This window comes from Xenopus laevis, chromosome 8S, assembly GCF_017654675.1.
Source record: "Xenopus laevis strain J_2021 chromosome 8S, Xenopus_laevis_v10.1, whole genome shotgun sequence".
In the NCBI taxonomy this organism is placed as follows: domain Eukaryota; kingdom Metazoa; phylum Chordata; class Amphibia; order Anura; family Pipidae; genus Xenopus; species Xenopus laevis.
Genome location: NC_054386.1, coordinates 22,242,757 through 22,255,515, shown reverse-complemented (window position 1 = coordinate 22,255,515; position 12,759 = coordinate 22,242,757). Strand labels below are relative to the sequence as shown.

General features: G+C 39.3%; 1 protein-coding gene across 2 annotated transcripts in view; it reads right to left on the bottom strand.

Annotated features, from left to right (window-relative positions):
- kcnk10.S (potassium channel, two pore domain subfamily K, member 10 S homeolog) overlaps positions 1–10,455 on the bottom strand; it is a 58,184-nt gene extending 47,729 nt beyond the window's left edge. The window contains exon 1 of one of the 2 annotated variants that reach the window (XM_041574956.1): positions 9,485–10,455. In XM_041574956.1, the coding sequence (XP_041430890.1) occupies position 9,485 (1 nt within the window). In that variant the 5' untranslated portion in view covers positions 9,486–10,455. Of the gene's footprint in view, positions 1–7,243; positions 8,004–9,484 lie in introns of those variants that run through there. The other variant, XM_018232434.2, reaches the window with a different exon arrangement.
- Positions 10,456–12,759: the final 2,304 nt, after the last annotated feature.

The window sequence follows — 12,759 nt, the reverse complement described above, 5'->3', positions numbered from 1 at the left end:
TTTCCAGTATATACATCAGAGGTGTCCAGTCTGTTGCGATACGGCTGCAACTCCCAGCATCCTACCAAAGGCTGTTGAAAGGATTAAACATGATTTAAAAATAACTGGATACCTGTAGGTTGGATACCCTTTATTTATGTATTTCTCTTTCTAAGATGGAGGTTCAAGGCTTCCTGTATTTCCAAGTTTCTTTCTTGTGACGGCAAGCTACACTAAATTAAACTGTCACAATTTCACATTAATTATTGAAGTGCTGCTGCTGTCTTTTCATAAGTTCATTGTACTCAGCAGGCACCTTACTCTGCAAAGAACAGATTTTCTGCTGCGTAGTACACTTTATTTACCTGACTTATTGACATTGGAACACTTGTAATTGCCAGCAAATGCAGTAAATAGTCCCACTGCACTGTATAGTAAATTCTGAGTAAGAATTTCACAAGCAGAGCACAAAACTTTTTTTTGGAACACAGACAGACAAAAAATTTCCAAATGCCAATGCAAGTGCTGGAGCAATAAGCTTAGGACTAGTGATGGGCGAATTTGTCCCACTTCGCTTGAAAAATTTGTGAATTACCGGCGAAATGGCGAAAAATTTTCGAAACTTGAATTTTTGACACTGGCGTCAATTCACAGGTGTCAAAATCGACGTGCGCCTATTTGTCCAATCGCATTAAAGTCAATAGGCGTGCGTTACATTGTCGCTTGCGTCAAAATTGTTGCCGGCACCGGAATTGTTGTCGGCGTCAAAAAATGTTTGACACTGATGAAAATTTGCCAGCGAATTCTTGCGGTAGTTTCATGAATTTATTCGCCAGCGGCAAAATGCGGAAATTCGACACAAATTTGCGCCTGCCGAATAAATTCACCCATCACTACTTAGGACATGACTCATTAGCTACATTCACAATACATGGCGACTATACATCCGATTCAATTCAATTTCAATCCTGTAGTAAAAGTTTCTAGGACAGTATCTATGACAATTTCTATAGCATTACCTTCTAGAGCAGCAGCCGCTAATGATCAGAAAATGTGATTTTCTATGGGCACGGGCCATTGTTAAAAAGCCCATTACAAGAAATAGAGGGGGGAATTCACAAAGGTGCAGATATTGAGACAAATTAAAAGTGGAGATAAAAGTGTCAGATTTTCCACCAAATTCACAAACCTCTATCTCCACTTTTGTGAATTTGTCTTGTACATTTTTTTTTAGCTCTCTTTTAAAACAGGTTAGGTGAACTTAATTACTGAAACAAATACATGATCGTAAAAAATCATTCTCTATACATGTCCTGCCAGCTTTATTGCTGCCTTAGCCAGGATAAGAAAATCATTTATTGATTTGCAATGCAATAAATCCACTATTTTGGATTCGGCCAAACATCCGAATCCTTTGCAAAAGATTTGGCCGAATACTGAACCAAATCCTAATTTGCATATGCAAATTATGGCTGGGAAGGGGACAAAAAAAGTTTCGTGATTTCCCTCCCCATCCCTAATTTGCATATGCAAATTAGCATTTGGTTCAGCCGGTCAGAAGGATTTGGCCGAATCCTGCCAGAATGCCGAATCGAATCCTGGATTCGGTGCATCCCTATTTATTGACCAAAGGTATAGTGTTATGAAAAATCTTGGCTCCTATATGAACAATTGCCACATGGAATGCTGTAGTAGAAATCCCTAACTTTGTCATTAGAAATTTAGATTAGTACAAACTCACATGACTGGGGGCAGCTGGGAAACTGACAATATCTCTAGCCCCATGTCAGATTTCAAAATGAAATATAAGAAAATCTGTTTGCTCTTTTGAGAAATGGACTTTAGTGCAGAAGTCTGCTGGATCCAGAATAGTACACCAGCGCTCCAGAATTGGACGCCAACCCCTCCCGACCCCGGTCCTTACAAAAAATTTGGCTCTGCACCAGTCCCCGGGCCAAAAAAGGTTGGGGACCGCTGCCCCAAGAGACCTGCTTGCCTTAAACAGTTACAATTGTTTCTTTGCTTATCTTAAATTGTGACAAATGTATCTAAGTGCACCTGCCACATATCTGGGCTCTCTGCCAAAAGTCAATTAAGTTTTAGAAACTTCATATCTTTTTGTGGTTGATCAAAGAGAAAGTCAAAGAGAAAGCCGGGAACAATCCGAGACTGCAGGCTGATCTCTCAAAATCGGGACTGTCCAGCGAAAAACAGGACACTTGGGAGGTATGTAAGTATAAATATACTGTATATAATTAAATATCACTGATTAAAAGTTTCTAAGAAAAGGACATTCTACAACATAATAAAAGATGAACTACCCCTTTAAAGTATTTCCTTTTGCATAAGCAACCAGCAGGTGGGAAATTATTCTAATTTATGTACCATACAATTTGTATCACTGTTGACATGCCAATATTTTGCCTTAAAGTGCGACAAAGGTGACAAATGTAGCAGGATTTTTTTGAATAGAAATTGGAATATAAATAAGCAGTACAGGAATCCAGCCATTCTCTTACCTGTATTGCTTGTTTGAGGTTTGCTATTGTAATATCCCTGACATTCCCGAAATTAGTACAATAATAAACTACCCAGCTAAGTTACAAATAAGAATATCTATAAAAAATCTCAAAAGAGCAATATTTGGGATAAAGTTTCAATTAAATGAATTGATATCTTATAAATATCCGATGGGATTATAAATGTAATAATGAATAGCCAATAACCCAAGTTTGAAATTGTCCAAGCCTTTTATGGCATAAGGCGAATGTTTCAGATTTCTAATGTCCAGTCAGACAAGCTGTTCGATAACATTATTCAGTTATTAATTCCTGCTTCAGTGCCACAATTACCATCCAGTTACTATACAAGGCACAACCTTCTAGCAGACGTTAAATGAATCAGGGAACATTGTTAATTTCATTATTCAAATAATAATTATTCAAATAACCGCTTTAAATGACTTTTAGTAATTCCTTTCATGATTTGTTTTAGGAGTGAGAGATTTTGAAATGATTGTGAGTTTCTTCCCTAAAGCAAAATTGTATTCACAGTAACCTGATGAACACGACTTCTGAGCTGTTCTCATCAATAGATGTACAATGTAATAAACCCATAGAATAAGCCAAAGATTCTGCTGTTGAGAGATGCAGGCAAGTCTATATGAGAGTTTAGATAAAGCAAATGATTTCAAGTAGATCACAAAAATAGCATGACCATTCCTTGTATGAATATTTCATCAGGACATAAAGTACAACAGCAAAGAAGATTGGGAACACATTGAAGAATACAGAACACAAAGTGTTATAATGCTTTTCAAGGATTTTCCGAGTGCTGGGTCTCAGCTGCAAAGCATTTTGTGAAAATAACATGTAAATGTCAGTATAAATACTGTATGTACAAATATAAGATAATAATAATAATATATAGGACTCTTAAAGGGCATGTAAAGGCAAAAGAATAAAATCCCATTTTTACTTTCTTTAATGAAAAATAAACCTATCTCCAATATACTTTAATTAAAAAATGTGTACTGTTTTTATAAGAAACCTGACTGTATGCAGTGAAATTCTCCCTTCATTTACTGCTGTGGATAGGAATTGTCAGATGGTCCCTAACTGCTGAGCAGGGAAAAAATCATACTTATGAACAGCAGGGGGAGCCCCCCCCCCTTACGTTCCAGCCATGCAGAACTCAAGCAGCTTTGTTTATGACGATCCCTAAGCAGCCCAGACCACACTGAGCATGTGCACAGTCTTAGTCTTGCAAAGATGTTTAACAAAGTTACAAGAAGCAGTTCCCTTAGTTCCAGAAGCAGTGGCAGCAGTTTTTTCTTCTTGTGCCTGCTCACTTGCATGTCTGTCCTCTGCGTATTGGCAGCGCATGCGCACTTGCGTGTTGCGTCCTCGGCATATGCGCAAATGGTTGGGGGGCGCGGTGGTCGCCAGGTTGCCTAGGGCACCCGGCCGACTTGGCCCGGCACTAGCCTGCTTTACAGAGGGCATCCAACACAGTCTGAACTCTGTGCAGGTTAAAATCCCAATCTGTACTGTGTATCACTACATTATCTAAGTATGCAGCTGCATACTGTTGGTGAGGTTTTAAGATTCTATCCATAGTAGTGATATGCGGGCTGGCCCGATACCCGCGGGTCGGTCTGGTTCAGGCCGACCTCACACGCTTCTTTTCGGGTCGCGACCTTCCAAATCCCGGCTTCCGAGTTACCGGTTGAGCTTTTATAGACGCGCTTCTTGCCCCGCCCCTTTTGTGATGTCATGGGCGGGTCGGTGCCGGTCTATAAAAGAGACCCAGAAGTCGTGCTCAGGTGGGCACAGGTGGAAGGGCAGTTGGCGGGCGGGTCAGGAAAAGCTCAACCCACGCATCACTAATCAATAGCCCTTTGTAGGCCAAAGAGCTTTGTACTGGAAAGAACCCCCCAGGAGTGACAAACAAGACCTGGAGAAGCTGATTCACAGACCTGAAGGAGAACTGACTTCTGCTGCCGGAGTTAGTGCAGACAATATAAAATGATATGCAAATACTGCTTTGAATTATCATTGTATTTACAAATATCTTTAATACCAATGGAAATGTCTAATTAATGTGTATTGGCAAGTTTAGAATTATAATTTATTTCACTATGCAAAAAACAGTTTATGGGTGGGCATCCGCTTTAAGTCTACAACACAGCATTTTAATAGTAATAGTTGGTAGTACTATGTCTTGACGCATCCAAAGCATGCAACGTGGGATTTGCACTCTTGTAAAGAAACAGGAGCTGAAAGCCTTTCCTGGGATTAGTCCATTTTAGGTGGCAGCAGCTGCAGCACGATGACATTTGAGGATAAATTATCGGTTCACTTTATGGAATGAGCTCAATTGTGTATTTTAACTATACATTCCAAAATACTAACTGCACTTTAATGGATAATAAAGATAGTAGGATTTATAAAGAGATCAGGAAAAGTCACACTCATAACAACACTTGGCATGTGAACCCTTGCTTTAATATGCTCCAGGAACTCTTTGTGACTTCTAGCATCCTTATATATTTTTTGCATGACAGACTGCTCCCTTAATACATTTTTACCAATCAAGTCAAGAAAAAGGAGTAGGGGAGAGGTGGCAGGCAGAAAGGTGGAGAGTATGGTCAATTTGATTGTCCAATTAAACAAATTAAATGTCACCAAGCAACGGTATTTCTATAGAACTGTATATAATTAAAGCTTAGACTTAACAAATATTTATAGTGCCCTAGAGACAGACAGGGTATAGGTGCATGCAAAGGTCAGCGAAAGGCACTTTATCCAACACACACATACATACCCCTGTATCCCCTAACACCAAAACATTTGCACTACCTGGCCCTTCCCATTGGTTGAGTTATATATATATATATATATATATATATATATATATATATATATATATATATATATATATATATATATATATATATATATATATCCTATCCTGTCTGGTGCACTCTTAACCAATCTCGCAACTGCCTGGGTGCTGGTGAAAAAGTATCATACAAAACAGAAAAAAATGCACTCCAAGGGCTTTATAATGGAAAAGAAAAGTTGTGTTTATTTTTCAACGTTTCGCACCTTAACTTGGGCCGTCTTCTGGATTAGAGTACAGCTGCCTTCGAATATATATATATATATATATATATATATATATATATATATATATATATATATATATATATATATATATATATATATATATATATATATATATATATATATATATATATATATATATATATAGGTGAAGAATGGTGGCACTCACAGGATTTTCAGGGAAAATAAAGAAAAACTTTTTATTTAACTCGACGTTTCGATCCCTCACAGGGATCTTTCTCAAGAGTATACAAACATGCTGTAAATATATGGGACTGTAAATATATATATATATATATATATATATATATATATATATATATATATATATATATATACAGTATATATATGTTCAAAGGCAGCCGCACTCTTATCCGTATTTTCTGTATTCTTGTGGGTGCAGGTTAAAGACCTTTACTGCATAATTAATCACGGTAGAACCGCACTCCAAATTGTAGTGAACCAAGTCACCTTTATTTATCTTATAGTGTCCAAGATTATATATATATATATTATATATATATATATATATATATATATATATATATATATATATATACATATATATATAACAAACAAGGGAAAGTTGTGCTCACCACTATTTTTTAAAACCATTAGGCGGGGGTGCAATGAGGCTGTGACCACAAAATACATATAGGTGATCCCACTGGTGTCTAATAAAAGGGCAGCCAAGTATGGAGGTTTACTTTGAAAGCAGCAAGTTAAGTTGCAGGTAAAACCAAGTCCCTTTGTAAAATGTATAATGAAGCAATAGAATTCTTAATGAATCAGATGAAATTGAGCATAGGACTGGCCAGATATGGGATGACTTTGACGTAGTTGGCCAGCTTAAATATATTGCAATATATGGACAAACAATCCCTGTTTTGTTTAAAGGGTAAGGCATTTTTTAGTAGCAGTATGCACAAAATGTCGCTGTCTTAAATATATTGATAATGGGTTGAGTGCAGAGGACTCTTGTATTTGACTATATATATATATATATAATAGATGCACATATTTTCCACTGAGATTTTAGCAATGCATGAACATAGAAGTACGGCACCTATAACTAAAAAAAGAGTGTATAATTCACAGTCATGACCACATGTCACTTAAGAACCCTTTATCTGTTCCTCCTTTGAGCACAAGGAACAGAAGTTTGTAGACAAGCCCAGCCCTGGGTTGTTTTCCTGCGCTATGCATATTTATAGGATGACTGTATTACTGCAGAAATGTAACTTGCTATTGAAATATTAATGGAACACAGTAAACTGTCAGATATCCCTATGGGCTGCAATACAGAGCAAGTTTAGCACCAGCTGCCTGTGGCACACACTGCAGCAGCTGGCCAAGTGGAGGCATTGCCCTGGGAGGGCATAAGACAAACAAAAGCATCTGAGACCAGTAGACAGGCACGCACAACCCAGCAAGTACGCTGGCAAAACATGGAAAACACCAGAGACAAACATCCTGTGGTTAATGAGCTTCGACACCTTCATAGATACTGACTTTATACATACTACTGTGGGTGTAATGGGGACTACATGCAGGGGTGGCAAAACATGCAGATTAAATGGCTCAGCAAACAATGTTAGTCAGTCCTTATTATTGGATGAGAGAGAAACAAAACCCACCTTGTGGATCCCAATTCACCTGCTTCCTCGGGGTCTCTATAGGGAATTTCATCTCTCCTGTAAATGTGCACCAACACCAGACAGAAATCCCAAACTGAGCTCTGTTCCTGCTGCTGCAGCACCACTAGCAGCTTCTACACAAACATCTTGGTGGAGTCTGCGCTTTGGGCTGGGCAAATCAGGGCTTTTCCAGACAGGAGTCACATCAGATGAGACAATGCTAACCAGAAGTGGTTGGATTGTAGACAAAAAAGGGGGGAAAGGTGGTCCTATGATAAGATCAGATCCGAGCAGTAGGCTGGTCCCCTTCTGGATTGGAGCAGACTGTTGTCCATAAGATGGACCACTGCAGCATTTACCAATATGAGTAAGAGATTGCAGTGAAGAGATCCAAACAGACTGGAAGGAGCTGCCTGACCGGTGTGTGAACAACACACATAGAGAACATCAAAAGCAAATGAGCAGCAGCCACAAGCAGGAGGCATCTGATCATAAGCAGATTTTAATGAAGGCATGGGGAGGCTAAGCCTCCTCAAACCCGCGGGGCTAATTTCATTTAAAGTAATGGGGACTGGCAAAATTCTACTTCCCTGCACTCAAAAACAAGCAAGTCTGTGGAGACTGCACACGGGGAGTCCAAGCTGGTGTTGTGCAGTTGGGAGGAGGAGGAGGAGGGACTGGTGGCACATAGCTTTGACTTGTCCCAGCTGTCTGTGAGATGAAGATTCTGCAAGGGTGAAGTGACATCCCAAGTATGTTTATTTTCACTTGCCAGCCTAGTTACATTCATAGATATATATGTATATTTATATATGTTAATTTAATTACTGTGTGTGAGTTTGTATGCACGCTTCACAGTTAGTTTGTGCTTTTGTGTTCTGGGGCAATATATACACTAATATATATGCATAGAATGGACCAGCACACCGTTTTCTTCAATCAAACGTGTTTATTCAATACACACTGTGCATCCAACGTTTCGGCCGCATCCGGGCCTTTATCAAGGACGGAACGGGCCGAAACGTTGGATGCACAGTGCACAGTGTGTATTGAATAAACACGTTTGATTGAAGAAAACGGTGTGCTGGTCCATTCTATGCATATATAAAGACTTTGACCGAGCACCCGGCCTGGAGAAAAAAGTGGACAGAGTGCAGATGTTTGTACTATAATACACTAATATATATATATATATATATATATATATATATATATATATACATGCACATATATGTGGTATACATATGACCATACATATATACATAATGGTTGGATGAAGCCATTCATACTGGCATTTGTTATGGGGACATTATACATGAAATTGGAAATGCTTTTATCGTATATCTTAAAATATGTCCTGGGGGTATGACACATTAAAGGGATTTATTAAAGGGATGATTTTTATGATGTCGTTTTTATTTCTAAATTACACTGGTTACAATGCAAATAATTCACTCTACAATATAAAATTTCATAACTGAACCAGCAAATGTATTTTTTAGTTTTAATATTGGTGTGTAGGCGCCATCTCAGGTCATTTTGCCTGGTCATGTGCTTTCAGAAGGAGCCAGCACTTTAGTATGGAACTGCTTTTTGGCAGGCTGTTGTTTCTCCTACTCAATGTAACTGAATGTGTTGCAGTGGGACTTGGATTTTACTACTGAGTGCTGTTCTTAGATCTACCAGAAAGCTGTTATCTTGTGTTAGGGAGCTGTTATATGGTTACCTTCCCATTGTTCTGCTGATGGGCTGCTGGGGGGAGGGGTGATATCACTCCAACTTGCAGTACAGCAGTAAAGAGTGACTTAAGTTTATCAGAGCACAAGTCACATGACTGTGGGCAGCTGGGAAACTGACAATATGTCTAGCCCCATGTCCGATTTCAACATTAAATATAAAAAAAATTTGTTTGCTCTTTTGAGAAACGGATTTCAGTGCAGATTTCTGCTGGAGCAGCACTCTTGAATTTTGAAAAAAAAACATTTTTTCCAAGACAGTATCCCTTGAAGCTGGTAATGCCTTTATTCAGAACTGGCTTTGTCTGTGTAGAGTATTAGCCTCCCTAAAACATCTGCCTACTACAGAAAGGGAGAAGTAGGGAAGTTGTAAGGATGGGAGAAGAACAAGGGATTTTCTTGCACACAAACACACATACTAAAGGCACTGGTCAGGCACAATTGTGCCCATGGAGTGATGTGAATGGAAACTGGGTGCTGAGAAGAATGAGGTGACGGTACTTACTGGTGCTCAGTGTCTGGGAGAGGTGGATGCCGTGCTGTTAGGAGGGGTTTCTGGATGTAGCAGATACGCTTGGATGGCTAGAGGCACATGGCTGCAACATGGGATGTCCCTGCGGCAGAGGGAGGCTTTCTCCACATACATATTCTAATAGAGGGAGAGGGGCACACAATGGAAAGAAAGCAGCCTACACGGGCTTCCCTCGTCTGTACGAAGACTAAAGATCAGTTCACTGTCTGCTGCTGCTGCACATCTCCTCGCACTGTTTCAGTCTGTGCAGAATCGCAGTCTCTCACGGAAGCATCTCTGCTCTGAGGCTCAAAGCTCAGTCTCCTCCCTGGGCAGCAGGTGTATTTGTGCCCCCGCCCACCCACAAGCAGGTAAACATTGTACGTGCTAATGCCAAACAGTTAGCAACTCTCATCTCAGCCTTTTCATCTTTGCGACATAGGATTCCTCTGAAAGAAGCAGCCATTGTGTGACTGTTACCCCCGAAGCACAGACACAAGGGATTATTTGCGCCATGTCTGTATCAATCAGATGTGCATTGGCCTTACAGACACAAAGCTGATCCTATATTCAGTGCTTGTCAGTCTCTGCTTTATCTCCCAGCACTACTGGTGGAGGGGTGTTAAAAATTTTAATATTTTGTGCCTTAGCAGATGCAGTTTCTCCCCTGGTACAAGATCCACCCCCCCACACACACACCAACACACACACACACACACACACACACACGGCTTCTCCTGCATCTTCCAGCTCCACCTGCTGCTGCACTCCAGGGCTTCCTCTTACATCTCCTCCTGCAGAACAGAACATTGATTTTCACTATGGAACCTGATAGAGTAAATGAACCCTTCTACACGAACTAGCACTTGTGATATGAGGGAGTTATTTATTGTGGGTGTAGTAGATAGTAGCACAAACTGGTCACCACAAAATGGTAATGCTCAGTGACAGGGGACATGCAGCTACTTACAGTGTCGGACTGGCCCACTGAGATACCAGGAAAACTCCCGGTGGGCCCAGTTGTCAGTGGGCCTCTTGCTTCTAACGATTTGGCCTATTTCATGGTCATTCCCTATTTCTTTAAGGGGACAAAGAGGCTTAATAATGGAATAATAAAGTATAGAATGTAGAGAAAAGAGACTAGGAGAATAAAGAGATTGAGGAGAGGAGGTATATTTGGTTGGAAAGTGGGCCCTCAGCCAACGTCTTCTAGGTGGGTCCCTGGTATCCCAGTCCGACACTGGCTACTTAACATAAAACAGCTCTCATTTTACTTTTCTCTCCTATGTATCTCAAAATATTGCTTTTCCCAGAGATGATGGTGTAAGTAATTGGTACTAATTGATACAGAACTGCATTTTTGGGAGGGGCACATAATACTTTTGGTCATGGTGAGTGCCACATTGCAGTTTGTTACATAATAAGCTGGGATGACTTCCCTATCAAGTTACTGATAAAATACTTAAAGGGGATGTAAAGGCAAAAAAAATTAAATCCAATTTTTACTTTCTTTTATGAAAAACAAATCTATCTCCAATATACTTTAATTAAAAAATGTCTACCGTTTTTATAATAAACCTGACTGTATGCAGTGAAATTCCCCCTTCGTTTTACTTGCTCTGATTGCTGTGGATAGGACGGTCCCTTACTACTCTGCAGTTTGATCATACTTTCAAACTGCAAGGGGGAGCCCCCCAAATTACTTCCCAGAACTCGAGTAGCTTTGTTTGTTTCCCTGTAGAGCAGCCGGCGACCATGTAGAGATTTGTATCCGCAGACCCAGTGCAGTCTGCATATTCTGATTATTAATCAGTCTTGCTGTATCAGCTTCTAAAGCAGATATTATTTATTTGACTTGTTCTGTTTATGATGATCCCTAAGCTTAACCTCCCAACTGAAGTGCAGATCACACTGAGCATGTGCGTAGTCTTGGTCTTGCAAAGATGTTTAAAGATGTTTAACAAAGTTACAAGATGGCCCCCTGCAGCCAGCTTTGAATTAGGTTTCTGGTGCAGTGAGTTCATGTTTATATTTAGTATACAAAATACAGCATTTCTAGCATTATACTATTTTAGACTTTAGTTCCCCTTTAAAGAGGTTGTTCACCTTTGAGTAAACATTTAGTATGATGTAGAGAGGGATATTCTGAAACCATTTGCAATTGGTTTTCAAATTTTATTATTTGTGGTTTTTGAGTTATTTAGCTTTTTATTCGGCAAGTCTCCAGTTTGCAGTTTCAGCCATCTGGTTGCTAGGGTCCAAATTACCCTAGCAACCATGCAGTGATTTGAAAAAGAGACAGAAATATGAATAGAAGAGGCTTAAACAGGAAGATGAGAAATAAAAAGTAGCAATAACAATAAAAATGTAGTCTTACAGAGCATTTGTTTTTTAGATGGGGTCAGTGACCCCCGTTTGAAAGCGAGAACGATTCAGAAGGAAGGCAAATAACTTAAAAGCGATTAAAAAGAAAAAATTAAGACCAATTGAAAAGTTGCTTAGAATTAGTCATTATATAACATACTAAAAGTTAACCTGAAGGTGAACCGCCCCTTAAATCAGTATTCATTGAAAGGGTTTCCAGCAAAATTCTAACCACAGCCCAACATTACCTAGACCTTGCCCTTAAAAATTTTCTGATGATTAGGGCTGGTATAGGAGGGCCAGTGGGGCACTGACTGAGAAGCAGTGTCTTGAGAGATGTTTTCTTCCCAAAGTTTAGGAGGGCCCTAAAATGATTTTGCTGTGGGCGCAGTAACTCCTAATTATGCCACTGGTACAACCAGTTTTTGTTTTTTTTTTACTTTTTATTTACTTTGTTTTAATTTTTATTTACTTTTATTTGTAAAAGTATTAGAAACTCCCAAAACAGCTAACATGTGCATGCTTACCCTAAGATTGTATGAAAATGAGAAATGTAAAACATGAATTCTGACCTGTTTAAGTAATACTGAAAGCATCACCAGACTTTTTTTTGTTATATTCCTTAAAGGAACAGTTCAGTATTAAAATAAAAATTGTGTAAATAGATAGGCTGTGCAAAATAAAAAATGTGTCTAATATAGTTAGGCAAAAATGTAATGTATAAAGGCTGGAGTGAGTGGATGTCTAACATAATAGCCAGAACACTACTTCCTGCTTTGCAGCTCTCTTGGTTTCTACTGATTGTTTACCCTGGTTACCAGGCAGTAACCAATCAGTGACTTGAGGGGGAGCCACATGGGTCATAACTGTTGCTTTTGAATCTGAGCTGGATGCTGAGGATCAAT